Consider the following 26,327-nt stretch of genomic DNA (forward strand, 5'->3'; position numbering starts at 1 on the left):
GTGCTTGTTGTGACTTCTAGCAATAGGTGATGTATACATATTTTTTATTTAAACAAAAATTCAGTGATTCCTAGCCCCAAAAGTGCCAGCCCTTAAGTGACATCTAACTTACATAATTACAAATAAATTGAAATATGAATAAAGGGAGTTAAAGTACTCAAAATCTCTAATCCCTGCCTTGTGTGCTTTTAGAAGGTATTGAGAGGAACAGTATTTGTGGTTTTCACTGGGTGTTTATGATGCTCGGTAATTGAGTGTAGCTTTGGACATCTAAAGAAATCTCCAATGTGTTCTTGCAGTCAAGTTTGGCAGTTGGGATGTGAGGAATTTCTCACCCTTTAACCCAGATATGGTCATTTACTGTGTCTGTATCTATAGAGATGCTGTATCTACATAGGTGCTTCTAGATCACTTCAGTACAAAGAAGAACAGGTTAATTAAATCTTTTGTGAGATAACATTGTACCTGAAAATGTTACTGAAATTCCATTCCTCACAACTAGCTAGTGGTCTTTATATATGTTTACATTATTAAAGCCCAAATTTGGGCTCTGCCACTTTCTTTCAATTAGGATGAAGAAATGATTACATGAAACAGCTATGGTTTTAGTAAAATCTTTATTCACAGTATAATATTCACAGTGTCTTTCTCACTGGACCAGAGAAATAAAAACCAGCAAGCAAGCATGTTTTCTTGCTCAGAAATCCTCAGGTATGCCACCTGAGACCTCCTTGCAGAAAAAGCTCTGGCTTCTTTTCTTCCTCTTTCTAAAGTCATGCTTTAACTCACCATCTCCAAAACCTGCAGCTGGTGCTGATATTCTCAACCCTACACTTCCTTATAAATTAGATTTAGGGAAACTTCAAGATTATGTCCTTGAACAGTAGCCCCTTTTGTCTGCAGCTTATTTTATTCTGGGCTAACTGTGCAGTCATGATGGAATACCAAACTAGATAGAGACTTATGAAAATATTCATCTGAACATTAGTGTCTAATATCTCAGTACTTTGGTATTTCCTTCAAAATTAGCTGTGGTTTTACTATCAAAAGTTCTTAGCTGGCCTTTTGTTGAGCCTGGTGATATGTGCCTGGGAAACTCACTGGCTGTATGACTCGTTCATCTTGGCTAAAGACTCATGTCCTTTTGTAGCTGTTTGATCCCTTCTGCAAAGAGGTATGTTGCAAAATAATGTAGATTTAGAAATGCTCTTCTGAATCTTGCTAGCGTAGGAAAACAGATCAGAACATACATTTTGGTATGGGCTACCATGGTAGCTGTCCTAGAGTTGTAGAGTGGCTTTCTATATAGACACTCTCTTCCAGAATATCCTCCAATAGTTTCCACTGAGGAGGCAGGAGAATCACAACTATATGGAATATATGGAATTGCTGTTATATAAAAGATCATTATCTGATGTTTATTCTATGAAAATATCTGATGTTTATTCTACGAAAATTACAGTATATAAGATGTGCATTTTCTCTCTCTCTCTTTTTTTTTTCTTTCATTAAAGATCAGTGAGCTCATACAGTTTGAGTCCATCTTGCTACTTGGAATCAATAAGTTATTTCACTTAGCTTCTCCTTTTTCTTCCATCTCTCCTATCACACAATTTGCTTTCAATTGTCATGTATTCTTTTTTCATTGTTCAGTCACTAAGAGGAATGGAAACCCAGCTCCACAGGAATTAAACTCAAATATTGCATGAATAATATCTGAGTAGTTTTAAATGAGGCAGAACATATATTTTTCTTGGAAAGAAGAAAGGTTAACCTTTTCTATGCTTTCTACACTGAAATGGATCACAAAAGAATGCTTGTGCTCTGAGAAAATTAATGTAATATCTGGAAAAACCGACAGGTTCTCCAGGCTCAGGGTTCTGAATCACGGCATGTCCACTCACTGGTCATAAAAGCAGCAAAACACTTTGCCACAAAGCCACGTTAAGTGACCCTATTAAAAGATTTAAGAACCTTTGTTTTTCAGTCTCCTCAGTAAATCATAAAAAGCTTTTTTATGTCTCAGTGCCTATGCAAAAATAAAAACCCCACAGAAAACTGACCTCAGGGTAGAACAGACTGTGTATTGGCTCTGAGCCTTCCAGCCATTCTTCTGAAAGGTGAAGCCATGGTATTTATATAGTGCATGATATTCCAACATAATTCCTATTTAACTGGTAGAATATAATTGCTGACTGTATTTCAATACCCTACATTTAATGAAGGGTACAAGACCACAAAGTAAGGGGCAGGGAGCAACAGGTTCTGAAGAAATGACAGAATGTGGGTATTGTACCATTCAAAAAGCGTGAGCATTGCTCTCTTATATTTTTCCTACACCTTATTCCATTTCCAAATGCCTTACTGCATTGTGTTTTTCATTTGATCTTCTTTCCATCACATAGAGGTGCTTTCTCCTTATCCTGGCCGTATAACTCAGATGTTAATCCTAACACTGTCACTTTCCACACCAAAAAATATTCTAACCTTCTTTGAAGGATCTAACTTTGACATTAAAGCTGCTAAACGCTGGCTGAGGTGGGACTGGACGACCTCCCAGCATTCTTGCCAACCTAATGTCCTGATCCGGTGGTTTTGCTTCTGATGCTGTGATTTAAGCCTGGAGAAGGGGGCATATACTTGTCACTTGTCCTGCTTTGGTGGCTGAACTGCACCGTTTATGGGTGGGCTGCTGGCTCTACTTTCTTTTTTTTTTTTTAACATGTAGTAACACATGCCTGAGAAAATAGGTGTTCACTTGCATCCCTGCCAATACTTTCTCTTTCTGCTTTCCTAATGTGCTACAGGAAAAAAATCAAAAGCAAAATAACCCACATCCACCAACCATTCTGCAGTGGATCTGCCAACAATGGAGAACTTGTTCCTGAAAACCCCGTCCATGAGACACTCAGCTCTGCTTTTTCTCTCCTTCAGCTGAGAGCGGCCTGTGGTGTCCAGCCATTGCAAGCTGGCATCTGCACAAGAATGTCTCATGGCACTGTGCATGTTCAGAGGAGGTAAGTTCCAGGGCGCTCTGCTGTGCTTGTGTGACTGGGCGCATGCGTGCTGAGGGAGGAGGAGAGGAGCAGGCCACTTGCAAAGGGCAAGCTGGCACTTAACTAACACGTTCTGAATTTTGAACACAGGGAGTTATGCACTATGTGGGTATAGCTTTAAGCTTAAGTTTGATTTCAGCACAGGTTAGCAGCTCACAGACTGCAGATTAATGATGGACACTAATAAGCACCTCCCTCCTTCCTGTGTTGTATATCAACCCTGCATTTGCTTGCCCTGTATCTGCTCTATTGTACAGGAGCTAACAACAGCTTTCCAAAAATCATGGGAGCTTGATTTTTTTCCCCCAGGAAAAAAAGTAAAAAAATAAAGAAGTCAGTAAGGTGTGCACTGAATCAGACTGCAGTCCTAAGAGACTAAAGTTTTTTGCTGCCAAATACTGTCTCATTTGCCTTCAGAACTGTCTGCATTAATGAGTACCTCCAACTGAGGGTTATTTACATAAAGTATTGTTCTCATGTCACCGCTACAGATAGCAGCTCCTTGCTAGGTGAGAGAGGAAAAGCAAAGCGAGAGAGCAGGCTGCAACTGAGTTCAGAGAAAGCTCCATTGAACGCAGTGGTGGGAAGGAGAAAATATTCCTCTGGTGATGCCCGCTCCTGCACATGGGCTAATACAATGTCAGTGGGGATGCTGTTACACAGGTCCAGCACAGTTAGGTCTTCACAGTGAAGGTGTGGACCTGTGCTTTACTAGTTCCCTTCGTCTGATCTGCTTGTTTGTTTCTTGGCCTTTCCTACCATACACGGCCCTATGGGAAGAAGAGGTGATATAAACTCTTGCAGAGAAGTAATAGGAGCGCGGAAACCACAGATCTGCTTCATGCCCAGGCTTGGAAAACATTTCTGCTCACCCTTTCGAGGAGAAGTGCGGTGTCTAGCCCATATGGCTGGCAGTGAAAAACTTCATATGGCTACTGAGGTCACCTGCCTGTCTGCCACATCTGCTATTGCCACACTGCTCCTGCCCCTGTCTTGAACCAGCGTGGGGTGGTGACAGAACCAGTGTTTCAGACTTGCAAGCAGATAAGCAAATACAAAATAATCAGTCTGAAAGCTTATATCCCCCCCCAAACTTAAGTGGTTTTCTGGGAAAAGAAGATCGTTCAAATACACGATGATACTTAGATGTGATTTAAATGCTGCTCAAAAGGAGGTTCTCTTGTGCTTTTGGCTGGTGATAGAGATTGACTAGAGAGATTTTCTTTGAAAAGCAATCCTTAACATATGCAACTATTAGTAATATAAGCTCTATCTTTAAAGATAGTTCTAACATAGCTTGAATAGGCTACTGTTCCAAATTGTGTTTGAATCCGATGCTATCACTGGTATCAAATCAATCTTGGTCTAAACACAAGAGAAACTCAGTGTAAAGCCTTTGAGTATATCTAAAAACAAAGATTTCATTGCAGTTCTCTACTGCTGAAATGCTTACTCAGCTCATTCAAAGATGACTCAGGGAGATCTTTGGTTTTTACCCTAAAATGTAAATTTGATGACTTAAAGTAACTCTAATGACTGGAGACCAAAATTTAATAGCATTTTTACTTAAATGAACAGATATTTAGAGACATAATTATAACATATATATAATTATACATGTAATTATAATAAATATATTTTTATATATTATATATTATATATTATATATTATATTTTATAATTATATATATAACATATAATGTGCATTTATTGAAGATGATGTCATAATAACTACTAATATTTTGAGAAACTCTGGTAATACCTTCAAATTATGTAAATATACTAAAAAGCTGAGTGAATAATTATTTCTTAGACAGCGTACATTTTTCAGCTTTGTGGAACCCATTTGACCAGTGGGTTTTGACACTTTTCCAATGCCAGCATTCACATTGCACCAGAAGTACAGTTGGGCTGGTGGTGACCTGTTTATCTAGGGAAATTAACTTCTGCACAAGCAAGGTTTAAATTAAAGCAGGAAATTATTCCTCATTAACTTGATTATGCAGTTAATTTGTACATAATGTTGGACATCTGAATTGAAAATGAGACTGTTGGTACCAAATGAACTTAATTCCTTTTCAAAATGAGTTAACAAATTTGGAAGTAGATGATATTATTTCAGATAAAGAAGGTCCACTCCTGGATTTTATCAGGAATAGCTAATCTGGAACAACTCCAGAGAGGTAAGCTTTTATATTCCTTCAGAGGCAAAGTTGAAATTTCCATCTTAAGGAAAATGCTGCACTATTTAAAAAGCTACCTAGGGTTTAGAAGTCAGACACAATTACTACTTTTCAGAAAAATCTAAGAAGGAAGAAGTGCTGTGAACATTTTTGTTCAATATGTGTGATGGGTTCTCAACAAAAAAACTCAGTAGCACATCAGATAGTCAGTGTTTGGTGAAGCTGCAGAATGGCTGCTGATGGTCACAGTGTCTTCCCAGCTGGAAAAAAATCTCAAATGGCTGTGTATAATTTTGTCAAAATGCACTCAAAGCAGAGAGCCTCTCAATATATAACATAATTTTATTGATGGTAGCTGCTGCATGCTGCACTTGCTTGTTGACTTAGTTTCAGGATTTTCTCATTTGCAAAGATCTCAGCTTGTTTTCTTCTGGATCACTACTAGCTCTAGGACAGTTATTTCGGTATTTTGGATAATAGTACTTTAAACCATAAAAATAAACAGGAGCATCTACTGCTGTGTATTTCCACAGATGATACAGTGCACAGAAAGAACTCTTGCCCCGAAAGTGCATAAGCAACATAAGATGAGAGCTTACTCATCTCTGTGTTGTATTGGAGAAAAGCGAAATCTTTGGGGGAGTTTGATATAATGCTCAATGCATATTGATTGTCAGGAGAAGTAAGAAGTCCATCCTATTTCAAATAGCAGCCACTCTGAGCATGTACTGCTCATTTATAGACTACTCCTTTAGATGCATGTGAATACGCTGGCGAGTCCAGAGGATAGCGGCAAGTGGACCTTGCTGTAAGCATGGTCTGTGGAGAAAGATTGGAGGAAGTAGGGTTGCTTAGTCTAGAAAAGACTGAAAAGAGGTATGCTCATAGTTTTCAAGGATGTAGGAGGCTTCTGTAGAAAGGAAGGGAATAGTCTGTTCAGGACTTTTTCAGGAAAATAAGTAACACAATGCAGTAAGGGAGCTCTAAGTAAGACATTAAAGGACAGGTTTTTAAGACTAAAGATAGATATTCACTGGAATAGATATAGGGAGACCATGGGATCTGTGTTACTAACAGATTTAAAAAAACTTACTTCAGCACCGATGAAGACACAACTGACTTTGTGCTGGGCAGAAGGATGGACTATTTTTCTAGCTTGTTTTTTTTCTAAGATACTAAAATAAGAAACTGTGTAATTTTAAAGCCTTTCAAACTAGTAGAAATTTCCTATAAAATATTTCAGATAGTACTTCTAGAGACATGGGAGAGGAGATGCTACAGACAGTTATAATTTGACAGAAGAAAACAGGTGATCCCTCACAAGCTGAAATGTCCATCTTTTATTACAACTAATTTTATTCGTCTTTTTTATCTTTGCTATACTACCTACTTAATATAAAGAGGTTTATTTAGACTCATTTTTAGCATGTTAAACCTGAATTCGATCCACATAACATTAAAAACCAGGTCCTTCCAAAAACTAGTTAACAGTTTTGGCTGAAAACTCTTAAGTATCTTTGTAAAGCTTCTATTTGAAAAAAACATTCTGGTTTATTATTCCTAGAGGTGTGCAGAAAGGGTCAAATATGGAGATAAACAAGCAGAAGTCTCATGGCTTACATTTAAGAGAAAAAGATTGCAAAAGATCGTGAGGTTTCAAACTTAAAAAAGAAAAAGCAGAATACAATATTCCTTGGAATAAACAAAGTAGATACTATGTTTGGTTGAACTCTTAATGGGAAATTTGTGCAGATACTAAACAGTTTAGTATACGGTAAAGTAAATACTCCCAATAGCATGATAAAACATAACATTGTTTTCCTAGGGCAAAAAACTTGAGGCTGTGTCCTCAGGGTTACAGTGGTCAGTAAATGCGGTACAGCAGTTTTGCAGCAAATAAACCAACTGACTCCAACTTTTTTCAGGCAGAGGAGCAACTTCTTAGGAAAAAACTTCAAAACCTCTCTTCCATATCTGTTTCCAGCTGCAGCAGCCAGTGAATTTGGTTATATTTGCCCCACTGGTGTTCTAAGGTCTTGGCTGTCATTAAGAAAAGAATGCCTGTAATTACAGAAAAACAAATAGTGCTTGAAATAACTGGAAATTAGGCAAGAAGGGAGGGTTCTATCCTAGCAGTTATCATAAATCTAGTTTCTAGGGAATAACTTCAGAACTGCAGCTTATGCTTTGATGTTTCTGGAGACCATATGGTATGACTAAGTATCAGCTTTTGTGTTGTCTCAGTCAATGTACTTGCTCTTTGGGTAGGTGATCTGCCAGCTCTCCCTGTTGGCGCATTTGCTTGTCTGGTCTTAATAACAGACTGTGGTCAGATGATTGCCACAGGCTATTATGTGCTTTTTCACATATTCAGGTGTCCATCGACAGCCCGTTGCTTGAGGTTGCCTACTTCACTCCTGAGAGGGCAGAACGTATGGTGAGAGAGGTCCTCATCCCTTGTAGTGCTGTATCACCTACCTGAACTTCATTTAATAAATAACAAAATTTTCTAAAGTGTTCAAAGCTGGTCTGGTTGATTTTGCACTGAAATGGATGAGGAATACTCACCGGAGCTGTTCTGCTAGCTCTGCTCTGAGAGCAGCAACCTCAGGCAGAGGCATTGTAATAAACGGTGGGAAACTGTAGTGCTTGTAACCTCTAGAGACTTTTCTGCAGTTATTTTTTTTACTAGAACCATAGCTTTGGTTGATTTCCAGAAGTGCTAAGTTCCAAAACATATGTTGAAACAGAAAGAATATGACTTGTAACAGGACTGGAAATAATTCATGAAGAATCAGTCATAGATGAAGTTCTGTTCAGAAACATATTTGGTAGCTTTAAAAGCAAGTTAAATATCTTACTGTTAAAGCAGAGAAACGTTTAAGGCCAGGAAAAAGGTGGTGATCTGATTAGGTGTTAAATTGTTATACGGGATAGCCTGTGCTCTTTAAAGTAAAGCCTGTGTTTTCTTGTTTTTGCTGCTCCCTCCTCAAACATATTTCTCAGTTTCCAAGAATAAGCAACATCTTATCAAGTAGACGACATGTTCTGATATCTCAAATTCTCTATTTATTTGCCAGAATCACCTGATGGCTGCTTCCATCTCCTGCAGTTGAACTCTGTCCTTATTTGAGCACTGTTATCATTATGTAGAACTGCACGAGAAGAAACTGAAGTCAGAAAATCTTGAAGTGGAACTGAGATTCATTTTTTTAAGTAGTGATAATTAATAATGTTCTGCATAGTAAATTTGCTTTCATTTGTCTTTGTGTTCAGATTAGATGCCTTTTTACAATGAACAACGTCCTTCATAAACTGGCAGATTAAATTCAGGAAACTTTGGATGAAATTCTGTGGCTTACATCATGCAAGAATTTCTTCTAATTAAATAGCTGATGTGAATTAATCCATTGCTACTTTCTTTCCTTCTTTTATGCCTATTTTACCCTTCCAAAGAAGTTACAGAATTCCGGGACCTGGAAATAAATATTATTTAATTACCTCATTCAGAAAACTAGATGCATCTAAAAAAGAAATGACCCAAACCCTCCAAAACCTGGTCTCTTTAGTGCAGAGTTGCTGTATGACATGACTTTCATTGTTTTTTTGATATTGCTTTCTTATATTCATGGGTTGTTTACTGTCACTATCTCCAGAGCTAGATAGAGCTAATAGAATTTAGAAAACTGTAGTTTTTGTGAAGTTTGTCTAGCTTTTCATTGATCTACAGTTTCTCAGTCTTATTTTCTAAAGTGCAGAAAGGTCAAATTTTGCAATTTACTTTTAAGCTGCACGCATGATATTTAGATGTAGCATTTACAAAACCATCACAAAATTTGAAAACAATCTTGGGCTGCATTTCAGTCAGGCTGACTTTCTGTGTTGTCACTTATCCATATAGTTTCTTCAAAAATTATTATTCTTATTATTTTTAATATGCCTCTGCCTGCTCTGGCTACAAATATTCGGAACTGTTTTTTCCTCTTAGGAGCTACAGTGCCCCCCAAATACAGGTTAATTTAGGGGGTCAGTTCAACCACCAAGAGAGGCAGGTGGGTTGAAAGGTTTATAGGGCTCTATACAGCAAGATTCAGGGTGCTGAGGGCCTCCTGCCTCTGCACGTAGGTGGCTGCCGGGAAGCCTCGGCAGGGCGCTGCAAGGCGCTGCGCATTGCGGAGCAGCTGCCTTCATCTGCTCGGGAACCAGAAACCTGCCTTCCCATCCCGATGCAGAAGGGGAATGAGGAAGAGTCCTCCTTTTGGTTAATAGCTTAATCATTAAACCAGCTGCCCAGAAAGGAGGAAATCAGAAGTCGAAGCCCTTCTCAAACCTCCTGCTCACCACACTGGGAGCAAGGCCGTGCTCCTGTTGAATTGGGACTGCCGTGCAAAATAAAGCGCAAGTCTCCTGGGAGACCAGAGTGAAAGAAAACTAAAGCTGCCAACGCCGTACGCCTGCACAGCAGCTTTGCCACTCCGGGAGGCTCAGAGACAGCGGCTGCTGGCTGCCCTCCGAGGCCTCGTGCTTCCCTGTCGGCGTCTGGCATCTCCCAGCTGCTGCATGGCCGCGAGAGGTGCACGCTGTCTGTCCTCAGAGCTGTCTGTCCTCGGTGACAGACACGGAGGTGAGGGGTGAGAAGAGAGAGGCATGGATTGCGGGTGGACAAGGAGAGGCAGGAAGGGAAAACCCAGCAAAACGAGCTCAGGTTATATTTAGCTTGACCACCAGCAAGAAGTTCCCGCTAGGAGAGGTTAAACTTCAGTCAGCTCCTTTAGACAGTTTTGTCAACAAGCAGCACATGAGAACAGATCGCACAGACAAGCAGCTGATTAACTTGACCAGCTATTGCTAGATTAAATCTGAAGGCCAGACATTTTTAGGGTAAAGCAGGGTTGACATATCTGCACAATGTAATTTTTTTTCTCTGGCAAAACACTCACAGCATGTTTGTGTGCTCACAACCCATGGGCATAGAGCAGTGCAGTACGCCATGCAATCAGAGTAACAGCGTCCCAGTCATAGCTGTATCATGTCCAAGATGGATTTGGTCTGGTGATCTCAGCCTTCATTCAACTTACAAATATAACAACTTTGCGATTAAGCCAATTGGGACAATTTCAGAAGTCTGAGCTTTAGCTAAGCAACTTAAAGTGTTTCCTTCCCAAATACTAAATCAAATATTTACTGCCTACATAAAAAACTATTAATGGTGAGGCTGCTAAGCTCAACTGGGCTACACAAGGCTTAATTGCAGAACATGAGTCAACAGGAAAGCAGGAGGAGGCAAGGTGTGGTGGTTGCAGGAGGGATGGGATAGCTGCAGGACATAAAGACATATGAAGAGGTTTGAGGTGCAAGACAGGAGACCTGAGGCTCTGGGGAGCCCTCGCTGTGGTCCAGGCTAGTATGCAAAGAGTCATGCAACCCAGAGCCAGATTTTGAAGCCCAGTGAAAAAAATCTTGGTGGCCTGTATGGAGATACAGACACAGGGTTTGCCTCCAGGGTTTGGTAGTTGCCCATGTGTCTGTCACGGGGAGTCACTGAGCAGGTGAGGTGATGATGCTAAACTGCAGATGGCTGAGGATGACAGCACAGGGTGGGGAGCCAAGTGAACCTTTTGATCAGTGTATGGGACCTGGCAATCTTGAGGATCATTCTTGCCAAGTATGGGAATTTGTGAAGAGATTCAGTCATTCCTTTTGGCTAAATGGCTGAAGTTCACAGCAGTTATCCTTAAAGTCTGCTAAATCCAAATGCCTCCTTAATATTTCTCCCGTGTCCCACACACATGCACACACTACATTAGAGGAACATTAGTATGCTTGTTTGAGCTTTGTTGTGTATCAGCAGTTCTGTTTGAAATGCAGTAAGTACTCAATTATAGCAAGTAATAGCATTATTTATTCACAAAACTGTCTGATGTGAAGGTGTGAAGCACGTAGAACAAAATCAAGAAAACATAGGTCTTTCAGGATTGCCTTCAATTAGATTCTCCTGGAACAATATGAAGAAAGAATTAATAACAAACTGCCAAGCAGTACAGCAATTTCTGTGGTGTACTTTCTACCCAGCTTCTGGCAAAGAAGTAATTGCCCCAAAGAAGTCATTGCGTTATTCTCAGGGATGTGATTCAAGAGATTCAGATGCTATGTCTCTGCCTTCACTGATGCTATTAATTGGTTTAGAGGCACATCCTCACTTTGTCATTTCTAAAGGTGAAGGCTGTTCCGTGTTTTGTTAATGATGACAGCATTGCCGAGAAAAAGAAAGGTCTAAAATATTTAACTTTAAGAACATGACAGATTAAATAACCTGTAGGGTCCTAATAATCATCAATCACAATGTAGGAGATGACAAGGTGAAATTTCTAACATGACATTTTGTCACTTGAGGTAGTCACTTAAACTGACAAAAGCTATACATTCCACTCTGCAGCTTCTTTGCTCTAATTGGGCCAATTTTACTATCATGCTATTATCCTGCACAGAAGAACTGGTGACAAACAAAGGGGCTTTTGTGATCTCAGTGGAATATTTTTCCATGAGCTCAAGAAAATATCTTCTTTGCCAGAAAAGAAAGAAAATTGTCCCTGTATTTTGTGACTGGCCAGAAGCCCAAGTGTCACAACTATCTGGAAAAAGTCTAATTTGTATTTTTAGTTCCTGCTTCCTTATTGTGGGATCTTGCAGCAAGGGCCACAAGTCAGGGGAACTATAATTGTGTTTGGGATTTCTCCTGTTACGTGTTCAAATAACTTTCCTCAGGATATGACAGAGGAAAAAGAGGGCTAAACTTCCATTCCCTGACTCCTTGTATTTTTGGCAGTCTGCTTTAAATTAGCCTATTTTTCTACTATGCAGCAGCAAATAATAATTCCTTTTAAGGATATAGCAACCTGAAACTTGGTTGTTTTAGCACATGCCTCGCTGTAGTTATTGGGCGACTTAACCTCTTTTAGAAAAGTTTGAACTTTGGAAGAACATTTAACACAAACAGCTACATGAAAAAGTCAGAAACTGACTCTATGAGTTGCTAATGTAATGTGAAATCCTGAAACAACCCATCTCATTAAAACCAAAAAAATCTTATGTGTCACCATTCAGAAACTTTGGGCAAAAATACGTTTAGTAATGCACATTTGTTAACATAGAATAAAATTACATTGGAGTCACTGGGCACATATCCAGCTGATTTAAATTACTGTAATTTCACAGAAGTGTGAAGCTGCTCAAACTATTGCTATCAAGAAACAGTAGGTTATAAAAATAAGCATTGTTTTTCTGATTGATGGAAATAGGAAAATGTCATTATCAATGCTCTCCATGTTTCGGACTGAGATTTCTTTTGTTTTCATCCACTGAATAAAGTGTTTTTACTCCTTGTTTTGGAGACACTGAAATTGGAAAACTGAGGGCAAATACTTCTCTCAATTCTTTAACACATTTTAGGCTTCAGAGTTCAGATTAAGTATTTGGCAGGTGGGAAGAGTTACTCAGCATTACTTGAGGCACAAAGTCAAAAACTAAGTTCACAAAAAAATGTTATGATGGTGTCTCTTTAGCTAAGGATTTTGGTCTCTTTTCTCAGTTTTTAACCCTCTTACCCTCTCCCCTCTCTGTGTATGTTACAATTACCATGCTCCTAGCCTTACTGAGAGCTGATTGTGACTGTTTTGCTATCTGAGAGCTCTCACATCCCATTCCCACACACCCTGCTGCTACTTTTGCCTTTCCTAACTTCTAAGTCAACTCTGCTTCCCTGTTCTTACATCAGTTCTGATTTCTGCTGAAGGGTGCTCATTTCCAATCTTTGCAGCTACTTCGTGCTCACTCAGCCCTAGCTGATCCGAGTGCCTGGCTTGCCTCCAGCCCAGCCACTCCGCCAGCGCCGCCTGGGCTCGTGACTCCTGCCTCAGCACCGATGCAGAGCCCGGCTGCCCTTTGCTCACTCCGCGTCTCCTTCAGGCCCACCAGCTTTGGACCTCACGCCTTGTCCATGCCAGCAACTGTGACTCTTCATCTTGTTCATACCATCAGTTCTGTCCTCCCCAAATCCTGTGTCCTTGCCTCCCAGGCTCTCCGCTCCTCATCCATCTGTGCTATTTGCAAAGCCCACTGCGTTTGCTTCCCACAGCTTTGTGGCCCTTTCATCTAGTGCTCTTCACCTTCCTCCCAGGTGGGCTGAAAGCAGGGAAAGCAGGAGCTGCTTCCTGAAAAGTCACAGTAAACTACTGAAACCTGGAAGGCAGGATGCCCTCCTTAACAGATAAACTCTGGTCTCGGCTGAAACCCTATTATTTGGTGCCAGCCAACAACTGGCACCTACTGCAAAAGAAGTGCATCGATAACGTTCAGACTTTTTAGTGGTAAATTAAAATAAGATCCTAGCATTTGGCTGATAGCAAGAATGGGATGAGAAAGAATGACTAAAGCATGGCCCAAACAAGTTTAAGTTCATTAAGGAGCTACAAGAAACTTGTAATTCAGAAGTTGGAATAATTCTTATAATCACAAATACACTTTGGATCAGCACTGGTGTCTGATAATGGAGACATACTTTCATGGCACAAAACTTTAAAATGTATGATTAAGAAATTAAATGTACTATGAGGGAATCTGCATGTAGAAGCATACATTTTGGCAGAAAACTCTTCAAGGAAATGACAGGACTTAAAAAAGGTCATAAACAGGACTAACATAAAGCAACATACTCATTATCGGGCAGTGCATAATATCTTTATTTAGAACAATAAAGTATATGTATATAATGTAAATTCCAAATTTGAACTGGTATAAAAAAGGATCAGGGAAAACATCTATCTTTAAGAGGACACATATATACATACACATCACATTTTATAAACTTTCTTGATTACCTTCAGTCAGAATGTAACTATGTAAGACTGTGCTGACATTTACATCGAAATATATGAATTTGCCCATGATGCAACCAGCAAAAGTCTGTGTCTCTATCACTAAAGAGTCTGAAGTTTCCGCGTTCCATCAATTTGATAACATAATAGTAACATGCCACCATTACTGTAGATCTGTATTTAATAGATAGTTGAATCAAATTCCTGAATTGAAGAATGTTGGTTAATTCTTAAATGTAAATCTAACTCAAAATATCTGTATTTTATATATGGTTAGCTTTTCAATTTAATAGTTGTAGTGTGTGTACTGAACAGTTTCAGCATATTACAAAGAGACAGCAACAGAGAAAACAGAGCTGGCGAAGATAAGAATCCAAAAAAATATGCAGGTTGTACACGTACTCCACAGTATAGCACGTTAGTTGTTTATAAGCTTATTTATAAAATGACCTTGTGATGAAATAAGTACCATTAATTTATTCAAGTAAACACACATCTAAAATAGCACATTGAGTTACTCAGTATATCACTATCTGCTTTTTATTCTCACAAGGCCACTATTAATTGCATGCAAAGTTCAACTACTCCAAAGGAAACTTAAAAATGTTAGTTTCTCACAAAACCACAGATTTCTGAACCCCAAGTATGGTTGGCTTTCATAGAAACAAAATGCCTCACTTGCTTTCCCCAATTTTATTTTAAGAGAAAGGATATTTATTTTCTAACTGAGATGATGCATGGGCTATGTCTCCTCAAACTGCAGATTTAAAAACCAATCATTCTTCAGAAATCAAATAGCTTAAAACTGGATAAAGAAGCAATTAAGGGACTATTCCTGCTACCACTGCTCATACAGAAAAGTAACTTATTCTATTTCCATTGATTCAAAGGTTTCTCACAAGCCAGTAGTCTTTCAAAATTTCACTATGTCTGAAGTAAGGGCCTCCGCAGTGGGTAGACAAACTGGGCACAGAAACCTTTCAAATAATTTCATAATTACATTTCTAAGTGCCGTGCAATCTATTGTATTCAGAAATGTCTAAAAGCGTCCTTCTGCTTTGCAATATTATGTTCAAATCAAAAGGGGGTGGGAACACAGGAAAACCATGAGCTGTCACAACAGTTCTGCTAAGCTGATGATGTGTGGTATTGCTTCATTTGGTGCATATTCAAAATAAGAACAATGTTTGTGATGCGAGGTAAGAACACTTATACATGAATTTTCCTTCTGTTCCCATGTACCCTTAAATTTGCTGGGCTCTGTGGCAGAGATGAAAGTACATGACATTATTTGAAAACGATATAGTCACAGTTTTAGACTGCTGCTCTTGGAACACGAGCATTTTGTGGCAGTCTATCTGTGGTGAGTATATTTCAATTTACAGTATCTTCTCTTTTCTCATCAAACAGTACACTGTATACTAAGGAGTTTAAAACACCATGCATTTCGAATGTCAAAGTATAATTTGAGGCACACCAATGTGCAAGGCTATTGTATATTTGATTTTCTGGAAAATACATATTTAGCAAAACTAACATTCTTATGAACAAAGAATATTAATAAATACTAGATGTTTTGTTTAACTGAATCTATGAAAAATACTGCAAGATTTCAAATGCATAAAACTGATCTGAGAACGTATCATATAGCAAGGTGAAATACTTAATGTTTTTGTAAAATGTGTAAGGATAATTGCTTCCATTTACTGTGGATACACTTCCTCTCTGTCAAAACCTGCAGGCAGTTATTCTCCACATTACCAGTAAGGTGCACATTTCCCATCAAATACTGGATCATGCTGACATTTCTTTCAGGGTAACTCTTAAATAGGGTTGAAACATAAAGTCTGCAGGTCTAGAGAGTAAAGAACTATACATTGTCATATAAGACTGAGCTGCAGATGGAGAATTCTGTTGTTAGATTTTTGCAGAGCTGAAACTTGCAATGCACTTGCTTTTTAGAAGGGCTGAGAATCTTTTCATTTCTCATTAAGCAGTGAGTTCCTCAGCATCTTCTGAATAAAAGTGAAAGCCAAATTATCACACTAAACATCTTTTGATATAGTCTAAGAGAAGCTCCTCAGATGCTGCAAACCCCAGAGCTCTGCTAACATTAATGGAACGTACACTGGCTGAACAGGACTTGAGGACTCTTTATGACACTCCAGCAGTGCAAAATGGCCTTAGTATAAATGAAAATTAGATCCACATGATCAGATCATGGTCTCAGTGAAGTTAAAAAAGTTTTGCTATTGATTTCAGTGGGGCTAAAATTCCAGGCAAAGCGGCTATACTCACACAGAAATTCCACCATCAAACTTAGTAAGGTTTTGAGGAGTTTTCTTTTTGGTAGTGTGAAAGACAGATCAGTTTTACCAGTAATACACATACATATATATGTATGTCATACTCTTTTGACATTTGGTTCCCAGAAAATTTTGTAGATGATTAAAACATCCACAAGAATTCTTAAAAAATTAAGTAATTATATACTTTAAAGATAAATTCAACTTTATGAAAAACATTAAAAGAGTTTTTTTATTTTAAGTTACTTAAATTAAAACTCTTACTGACCTATTTACTGGCTGTTAAGACAGTTTGTCATTTGAGGTGAGCGACCTCTACATTCTGAAGTACAAACCCCTAAGATAGATAAATGATTCATATCTATTATCTGGAAAGAGACAGGACAAAAAGATGCACAAGTGCACTTGCAATTTCTACCATGGTATATCTGGGGTTTACTTGAAAATGCATGTCTGTACATCAGTCCTGTACATATTCCATGTATGCAATAACAGCAATAGATGCAGAAGACAAGTGGGAAATAAAGCCTTTCTCTTACGTTTCAAGAGAATTAACCTTAAGAGTGGAGAATGCCAGGATATTAAAGCTTATTAATCATTCAAAACACAACGCAAACATTAATTATAGCTGATGTAAGTAAAAGCTAAATACACCCTCTGGATCTTTCAAATTTTCTATGCTATATATGTAAAGACAAGATATCAATGGCATGCATCTTCAGAATTTAAAATGCATTTCATGGGTTTGCCTTTATTCTGATGTTTGAACGCAATTCAGACTCTTTACTCTCCCTTCCCTTTCTGTGGCTGGAGATCTCACCAGTGTTCACATATCCAGCAGTTAGTCCTAATTCTTGAAAGCTCCACGCTGTACTACCACCTCCTGTTTACTTTTTCTTCATCCAGTATTGCTTCTCCTGAACAGAGACCATCAACCCTGATGAATTCTTGAAGCTTTTTGGGGTGGGCATACAGCCACCGGGCACCTGACAGAGACCATGTCACCGTACACAAGACCCTTGCCAGACATAAACCCAGTTCCTTATAAGTAAAAGGCTAGTACACTGGTCCATGGCTTGACTTTACTTTCAAGTTGTATGTACAAAATTGAAGAGTATGTTATCTGTATCCATTTCTGCATTTTCTGTCAGTTCAGAGAACTCCATTCGAAGACACCAAGGTAAGGTAGAGGACACAATTTAAATTAAGGATGCAAACATATTTATGACTTTCAATGATTACACATGGAGGCATTTGAAAGATGCTTTTTGTTCAGGACTTTGTCAGAATCATCTGCAAGTATTAATGTAAATAAAAATCCCCAAATGCCACACAAGGTAGATATTCACATAAAATAGAGTCTTGCTCAGTGCACACTTTTCTTAACGTTGTTCAATTCAGTGTTGGTTTCACAGTAACAAACATAAATTGTCCTCATTTCTATATCATGTCTATGGAGTCATGGGCAGCAACAACAGATGCAGACTCAGTCTGTCACTCCAGAAGGAATACGAATGTGCTTAAAGCTGCTTCATTTATGAAGCGAACATGGAACTGTTACCTGCTTGGAGAGAAAGAGGGAAATCATAATTCTGCTGATTAGTTTTCCTCTCTTCATTACTGAACGGTACAGCTTTTAAAAAGACAAAGACATTTTTTTCTTATAATTTTGGAAATAAATATATTCAGTATCACTTGCACAGACATTCCTTTATTCAGAAACAAAAAACATTATTGTGAGACCCCCTTTCAATTTCATGCCACTTCTCAACCCTGGTCTGAAATGCACTTGCCTGCAGAAGCCCACTGATGTCATCTAGCTTATGGTGAAGAGCCTATACTCATGCAGTTTTACCAAACTGTTATATCTGTGCATTTTTGGTACCTGGCAGTCTTTGGCAACAAGCTTCCTTATACAGTCATCTGGACAAGCCAGCAACAAATTTAAGTGAAACTGCTCGTCCAACACAGTGATGACTTCCTTCTTAGTGAGCAGCTGCCTTCTCAGTTAAAATAAAGTATTTGGGAGACACCAAAATGATCACCATAAACACTCTGAAAGACACCTGAAAGTGATCCCTACAGGATAAACTGTAAAACCTAGACTGCCTGTTATACTCTTAAATTTGCTCTTCTGGCTCCGGAGATAAAAGGAAGCATCCAGCACTGCCTGAATCTTCCAGACATTCATCAAAGATTCCCTAGGTGAAATACAGCTTTACTCCTGTTGCAAGAAGTCCCTTGTCAGGGAAGAGCGCCCTTCTGTACAGACTCACTGGGAATGAGAAAGTTCACTCACATTAGTGGCTCACTCGTATATACAAAAGCAAGAATGATGAATCTGATAAGGCTGTGAAGGCTGCAAGCTGTGCTGAGTAAACAACAATTAACAGAAGGTCAGCTCATCCTTTTGTAAATATTGTGGTCCTGTGGGAAGCTTTCTACTTGGCCTGTTCTCCTATACTCACCTGTTATTTTTAGAATCTTTTTTTTAAAGTCATACTGCTTTGAAACAGATATAGGACAACAGCTGAAGAATTCTCAGTATTGGCTGTCACTCCAAAAAGGAGAAGCAAGAGTTGTCCTGCATTTTGGAATATTTCACTTTGTAACATTCAGGTTAAAATTCCAATGCCTAAATTCATGACACAGGATTAATTACATCAGTAGCTAAAGATCTTAGGTGCAATCTAAGTCCACTGACAGCAAGTTTTATTTCTTTTTTCCCAAAATGGACTCCAAATCACTATACATTTCAGCAGACAAAAGTTATGAAGCCTGTGGTAGTACTCTCAAGCATAAGAACTTACCAGTACATGAAACAGTAACAGTGTTGAGGGAGAAAAAGTAACAGCTACACTTGTAGATGGTCTTTTTCTTTTTGCTGCAACATACTGAAATAAAAAAATAAGTATTTTACTACCAGGATGCTAACATTTTGAGGAAATAGAACAGAATGTTTTAGCAGTTAGTTACAATAAAAAAATATAAAGCATTCCTCATATAAAGCAATGTTTTATACTTCCTTTGAAGCTAGAAGGATGATGCCTGTCCAGTTTCATAGGTTTTAAAACTAAAGCAGGATGAGTTATTTGCAATCTTCCTTTTTATGAATTGCACATGAAGAAAATGTATTTTTTGAATGTATTATTCTAGAAAGTTTGAACACAGGAAATTTCAGCCCATACATCCAAAACTGCTAAGCTTGGGAACTTGCCAGTTCAGAACCTAGTCTATTCGTGTCTTCAATAGTGGGCAACATGAGACACTTCACATAAAAATATGACAAGCCTACAGTATAAGGTGTGTATCTCTGACATATGCATTAGACCTTCCCCTAATTCTTCATAGTTAAAAATTGATTAAAGACCCTGAAAAATGAGATTAAATATTACTCCCAAAACATTTTCGCATGAGTTGTTCTAACTTAGAATATTCTTAGTCCTTTTCTGAATTTTGCAAACTTCTTGGTCTAAGTCACGTCCTAATGCAACTTTGAATGTCTTCAACTATTATTTCTGAGGTGTATTTGATCAACTGAGTTATACAGAATTATTTCTGCTTAACATCAGACAAAACAATGTTTAAATACAAAGAAAGCAGCGAATCATTTCAAGATGACCTTATGACATTACTAGGGTTTGACTGTATTCTCATCAGCTTTCTGTGAATATTAAAATAAACTGGAAAGAATAGATCCTTATATGCATATATCCAGGGAAGTGTCAAAAAGTGAAAGAACTTCAAAAATGTTCATGTAAAACAAATTTAAAAGGACTTGGGAGCACAGCCAAGAGGCTTATTTCTGTTTATTCATGTAATATTAACCCAGCTTCGTACCATATGGCAAATGACAAAAATCACTTCTTTTGATTGCTTCTCCTATAGGTCTCAGCAATCCTGGGTTGGCTTCTTTTCTCTGCTGTAAGATACTCCTTTGAAACTACTGCTTTTCAGCACTACTCCTTTCACTGATTTGTGGAAGCGAGGACAGATAAGGAAAAGGTAATGTCCCCTTAATAAAACATTGTATATGGAAATCTCCTCCACACCAACTCTTATATTTAGAATAGGAGCTTCTTTAAGGAACAAGCTGTAAGCACATATTCTGTCTCTATGGCAAAACCCTGCATAATGTGTTTGGGTATTTTCTGTGTTTGTCTTTTTGAAAGCATAAGAGTGAGACTTTCAGAAAGCAACCCTCAAAGATAAACTTACATTTTTATATATGTGTGTAAAGTGAAATAAAATACCTTATCTCATTTTCCTCTCGACAGTCATTACACTGTGTAGTTTCATCACTTTCTGCTCTGGATTTGGGATGTGTTTTCTATGAAGAAAATGAATTAAATATAAATATTCTAAAGCTTTCTTTTTAAAACTCCAAAAACAATTGGTGTATATTTCAGTTTTGTTTCAAATTTTCATTATCAAAATCACCTTGCAAAATATAGGCCAAATCCAGCCCTCTAATACGCATCTCTTGCTGGTATATTTTACAGTTAAAGCCTTTGCACTGTAGACAAAGCCACAATGGGTAAAAGCAACAGAATCTGCTTCTCAAGATATGATAGGAGACCTGGGAAATTAGGGGAATCGTGTGTTTTTAATTTCCAGTTAGCAATTATATAGCTAGCATACTAATAGGACAGGATTTACAGTTTGGTGGTTTCAACAGTATGACAATAGAGATTCACATTTACGTGTCACACAGTTCAGTGAAGGTCAAAAGAGGTGTTGTTTTCAAATGCACAACTTTTCTGTTCTCCCTGCCTCCACAGGTATGAAATTTAGTATGTATCACTATGTAAACAATTAAATGTAGTATTTCTTACCTTCCAGCATATGGCTCCCAAAATAAAGCCAATAAGAAGAGACAGCAGTGATGCCAGTGCTATGCTGATCCCTTGCAGGCTGGAGCTGCCAATGAAGCCAAGTGCTTCTTCTGTAATTACAGATGTTCTCGTTAGTGAAGACAGATTTATGGCAGAAAACTATCTTCAGGGCAGCACTCTTAGCAAGAGCATGTTCATGCACCACCTACATAAGAGCATCTTAAATAGCAGAACAGATATTTCAAAGTGCTGTATACATGAGGTGCACTTCATGACAAAAATCTCACAGGAATTTTTTGGGGGCCTTTGCACCGCAAGGATGTTCTTTGCATTTCTGAATGAACTGGTTTGCATAGTGTCAATACGAATTCTTTGTCATCTGTAGAGCATTTTCTCTTTCCCTCTCTCCAGTGTGTTGCATTTATCGATTTTGAAAGGTCTTATTGTATATAAAAAAGTAGTTCTTCAGAAGAGTATATATCCGTCACTTCTAAGTAGCCACTTCATGTATTTGCTTAAGATCCATAAGGCACATACCACTGATTTTAAATAGATACTTTGCCTTGACACTCAGGCTAATAAACCACCTACACAAGGCCCCTCAAGAGAGGCTAATTTAACAAAATAAGCCTGACTCCACTTCTAACGCCTGCCTGGAAAGGTCCTGCTGACTTCAGTGAGATCAAACCCTTGTAAGTTGAAGTCTGGTTGTGTGTTATTTTGTTGCTACCATTTCTTGATAGCTTTTTACATTTCATACAGAAGGGCCCAAATCCTACTCTTTTATGTACGCAAGCTATTCCATTCCCTTCACAGGGAGCTGTATGCATGCTGAGAGTAAAATTTGGCCTTCCAGTTATTTAATTAAGGGCAGGATGTGAAAAATCCTACGGAGTCACCCTAGGACCCACCTTCTGAAATGCAAAGTGAGCCACGGGAGACTGCTAGTATAGACACCATCCACCTAGTTTCAGTTTGTTTTGAGATTTGGTGACTGCAACTCAAATAGAGGTTGTATTGCCAGATTACAGTAGAAAAACCCTCAAGCTATAAGCATCAGAAAAATGTAGGTGATTGGATACAGAATAAGAAAATGGACTCTGATAGCACTGGAAACTGTTGTGCAAGTGATTCATGCAAAGAGCAAAAAACAAAGCAGGCATGGTATGATAAACTGGGTCAATCAACGTGTGTATAGTATATTATTAAAAAGCCACTAAGAAAAAACTTTTGTTTAAAAAAGAGCTTTCTCATTCTTAACTAGCAACTCATTTTTATCTCTGAGATTATCTGGTTGTCATGCTACCAGCTTACACACAAAAGTTCTTTTTATATCCAAAATTAAGCTGCGTTTCTAGAGTCAGTGTAGGCAGAACTAAAAAAAAAAAAAAAGCTCCGTATTTTAAATAACATACTGTTTACAATTCTAGATTCTGACTATAGTGCCTTGAATTTTATTTGCATCCGGTACACTTCTCAGATTACAAGGAAACATCGGTCAAGCAGAACGGATGCTAGCTTACTGTGAAAGAAACCTGACTGTCTACTGAGTAGGGGAAGACAATAAACAAAGTTTTACAGAGAAGAACATAAACCGAATAGAGGCTATTGATTAGTCTGTTTTTGTCTGCTCTGACATTAAAACCAAAAGCAGAAATGAACTGGAGGGGTGTAACCTTTATCAAACTGCCTGTTTGAAATTAGGCATAGGGAAGGTTTGTTTGAAGAACTGAACTTCAAGAAATCTGAGCCAAACCGAAGTGGTGTAGAACGAGTCTGAACACTTTAAACAAAAAGTGCCTAACATTACTTTATCTGAATCATATTTGCAGTGTATTCCCAGAAGAAAATTTCTATATTGCTTGCTTGTAGTCAAGAAAAATGCAAGACTGCTTTGCCTTAATCACATTAGTCACGTTTCCCAATGCAAGCTTGCTCAGTTATACAGCTGGATTATGTAAGTCCTCTTAACTATAGGGATCATCATATTTTCTGAGTTCTGCCCTGCAAACTTTAGGAAAAAAGGAAAAGTGGAAAAAAAAAAGAGGAAAAACTCTTCAGGTTGCATAGGCCATAAAAATCATTTGATAACATGTTATTGCACAGTGAGCAACCTCAGAAACCCTCAGCCTACTCTGCAGTGCCAGGCAGCATGTAATGGCAAGCACACTGATTTTTATGTGAACTTCTAGAAAAATATCACACAAAGCATTCAGAAAGATCAGTGGAAGTCAGGAACCCTCATTTTTACAATTTCTAACAAACTAAAGAGTCTCAGACAACTGAAGAGCTTCCTTTACAATGAGATATCTAAAAAAATCTGATTTCTGCTATCTTCAACTGTAGATGCTTTCTTTAGCATCTATGGAAATCTGAAAGAAAAACACAGTTATTTCTCCACGTGGGGACCTGGAAACCAGAGACAGAACCTAAATACAGTCAAAAAATGAAAAAAAACCCACCACCCAAAGTTACCTTAGAAAGCAAACAACAATAGATTTTTTTTTTAATCTGATTGTATTTGGGTTAATTTGAAAGTTAATTTGAAAGAAAACCACCAACCCAAAACTATCTTAAAAAGCAAATGACAACATATTATTTAGATTCACTTTCAAGTCCAGAAGTGTCTTGAAAGATCTGGAGAGAATTAAATGAGTCATGGCAGGTTTTATCATGTGCCTTTTATTTATAGTAACATCTAAAACAGAATAGGCTAGAGAATTTTCAGTCTGGAGAACCTCCCAGGGATCTGTGTCCTACCAAAGAAAAGAGAATTAAGAAAAGCAAGCTGGTTGTCAATAGGCTTTTATTTATTCCAGAGGGATTCTGTCCTACACTGGAAACTTTAGAGCTCCACACAGTTTCCTACTCCCAATGATGGTAAAGGCAGAGTAGGAGAAGGACTAGGAGGAATCAGATATATTGGTAAGTTTGTGAACTTCTTGAGCAATGCCACAGGAACTGTTGGCTTTGCAGTTAATGTTATTTATTTGAAATAGAGGTTATCTCATGGTGCGAAAGGGGAGAGAAGCAGGCCAGCACAAAGCTCCCATTTTGCACCTTATGGAAGAATCCCTTAGGAAGTGAGTTCATCTGCAGTAGAATTATCTATAGTCTTCATGGACATGGGGATGTTAAACTGGGAATACAATCTATTCACACTGAAAGCCTCTCAGTTATACAATGAAGTTATTGAGCTGATCTCCACCTTGAACCACGTGTGTAGGTTTAGTAAGCAATTATGATTCAAACCACAGGCTAGATTTTATTGCCGTATATGTCTCAAAGGAATTTTCAGTTTTCCTCACTCAGTTCCAGCACAATTACCACAAGATTTTGTCTATACAAACGCAGAAGAGCTCTCACCTGTTCGTTAGTGTTTTTCATTAACTATAAAAGTGTTACAAAGGCACAGAATGTAACACCAATTGGATTAAGCCATGGCTTAATATTTTCAAATTGCTGTGCAATTACGGAATAAAACTCAGGTATTCTTTGCTAAATTATAAAAGTCAATGTTCTTCCTAAAACACTTACAGAGATCTCTGTTTACAGAACATACACATTCTCGCTCTGTTCAGTACTGAAGAATAAAGCTACATTATCACGAGGAAATTACAGGCAGAAATGGAAGAAAGCAATACTGAACTTTTGATGAAAATATAAATACTACTGCACTAAGGTGAGTGAGAAGTGTTAGTAATGGCTAGCATGTTCAAGTTTTAAACAGGGCAACATGAGATTCATTCATCAGGAAGAAAAAGACTACCATTTATTCAGTTTGGTTCAACCACAGAAAGAAGAGATCGTCACGACTCAACGCCTCTCATCCTGACACTTGTTCTTTACATAGGAACCATCTCATTTGAATTCTCTAGATGAGACATAGCATAAAGATTCCAGAGAAGTACCAACAGGACTTGCACCTAAACAGTTACTTGGAATTTAAATTGGACTAGACTAATGCAGCCCAGAGAAGAAAAAAAAATAACAGACTAAAGAAATTGGGTGGGGGTTGGTGGAGAAATAATTATATAGGTGCAAAGCTGGAGTGTGAACATGCCACAGATCTACAATCAATATTAAAAGGATGAAAACAGCACTGCAGCCATTTCCCCCCTCCAAAAAAAAAAAAAAAAAAGAAAAAAAAAGAAAAAAAAAGAAAGAATGAGATCAGCTGTTTAATTTTACATGCAGTTTGGGAAAGATTTTTGATGTAGATTTTGTCAGAGTTCTGCTCTATTACAGTAATTCAGTTTCATCATTGAGTAATAATGATGCACTGAACTCATGAGATATGGCTGTTGAAATAAATGTAGTTTCAAAAGGAAAAAATTTAATATAGCTAATTTACATGATATACAATTCCTATGATAGCTATTATTTCACAAATGATTTTATTAGATGATACAGTTCAGGTTTTACTAAGTGCAATTTAGCATTAAGAGCAGTTCAAGTCATCTGACTCTACAGAGACTTTATTCATGAATTCAATATTTATTATTCCTCTGGAAGAATGTGGTTGTAAACAGTGAATGCTTCTAAACAGTCTAGAAACCATTAATTTTAAATAGCTTGTTTTAAAACTGCTTACTAGTAAAGACAGTCATATTTTTGAAATAAAATTATTCTAGTAGTTTGTGTGTTGAAAGTTTTTTTTCTGATTTTCAGGTTACCCCTCTTTTCCAAATGTTTTCCTTCTGAAATCTGAATGTAGTGGTGTTGTTCTGAGACCAGTACCGAAGCGGGCCGATAGGGTCCCCCTATGCTGGAGACTCTTCATGCAGAAAGCAATAAGGATGATTCATTGTTGTTCCTTCACAATAAGGCATGGATTAACACCAAAAGAAAACTCTCAGCAATAAAGCCAAGGCAAACCTGCAACCAGTACTGAAGACCATTCTCAGGGAGTAAGAGAGAAATGCCAATAAAGATGTCACATGTCCCATCTCCCAAAACTCCAAATAAACTAGTAAAATGTAACCAGCCAGCATCCAATGTCCAAGTTAATGTATTTTAAGCTGATTATGCGTTCAAACTGTTCCCAGCCCCAGACATTCAGTCCTCATGTCAT

The 26,327-nt window shown here is 38.0% G+C and overlaps 1 protein-coding gene and 1 long non-coding RNA gene across 4 annotated transcripts in view; one reads left to right on the plus strand and one right to left on the minus strand.

Annotated features, from left to right (window-relative positions):
• The first annotated feature begins 1,061 nt into the window (after positions 1–1,061).
• LOC135328491 (uncharacterized) lies at positions 1,062–8,645 on the plus strand. Its single transcript, XR_010389420.1, has 3 exons — positions 1,062–1,174; positions 2,808–3,017; positions 8,320–8,645. It is a non-coding gene; the product is annotated as an uncharacterized LOC135328491 (long non-coding RNA).
• A 5,314-nt stretch (positions 8,646–13,959) lies between these two features.
• The window catches only part of KITLG (KIT ligand), a 58,185-nt gene continuing 45,817 nt past the window's right edge, over positions 13,960–26,327 (minus strand). For 2 of the 3 annotated variants that reach the window (XM_026109547.2, XM_026109544.2), the window contains 4 exons: positions 21,254–21,363; positions 20,672–20,748; positions 19,229–19,312; positions 13,960–17,982 (listed from right to left, as the gene is read on the minus strand). In XM_026109547.2, coding sequence (XP_025965332.1) covers positions 19,273–19,312; positions 20,672–20,748; positions 21,254–21,363 — 227 coding nt within the window. In that variant the 3' untranslated portion in view covers positions 13,960–17,982; positions 19,229–19,272. The remainder of the gene's footprint in view (positions 17,983–19,228; positions 19,313–20,671; positions 20,749–21,253; positions 21,364–26,327) is intronic. The other variant, XM_026109546.2, reaches the window with a different exon arrangement.

This window comes from Dromaius novaehollandiae, chromosome 1 (assembly GCF_036370855.1).
Source record: "Dromaius novaehollandiae isolate bDroNov1 chromosome 1, bDroNov1.hap1, whole genome shotgun sequence".
NCBI lineage: Eukaryota > Metazoa > Chordata > Aves > Casuariiformes > Dromaiidae > Dromaius > Dromaius novaehollandiae.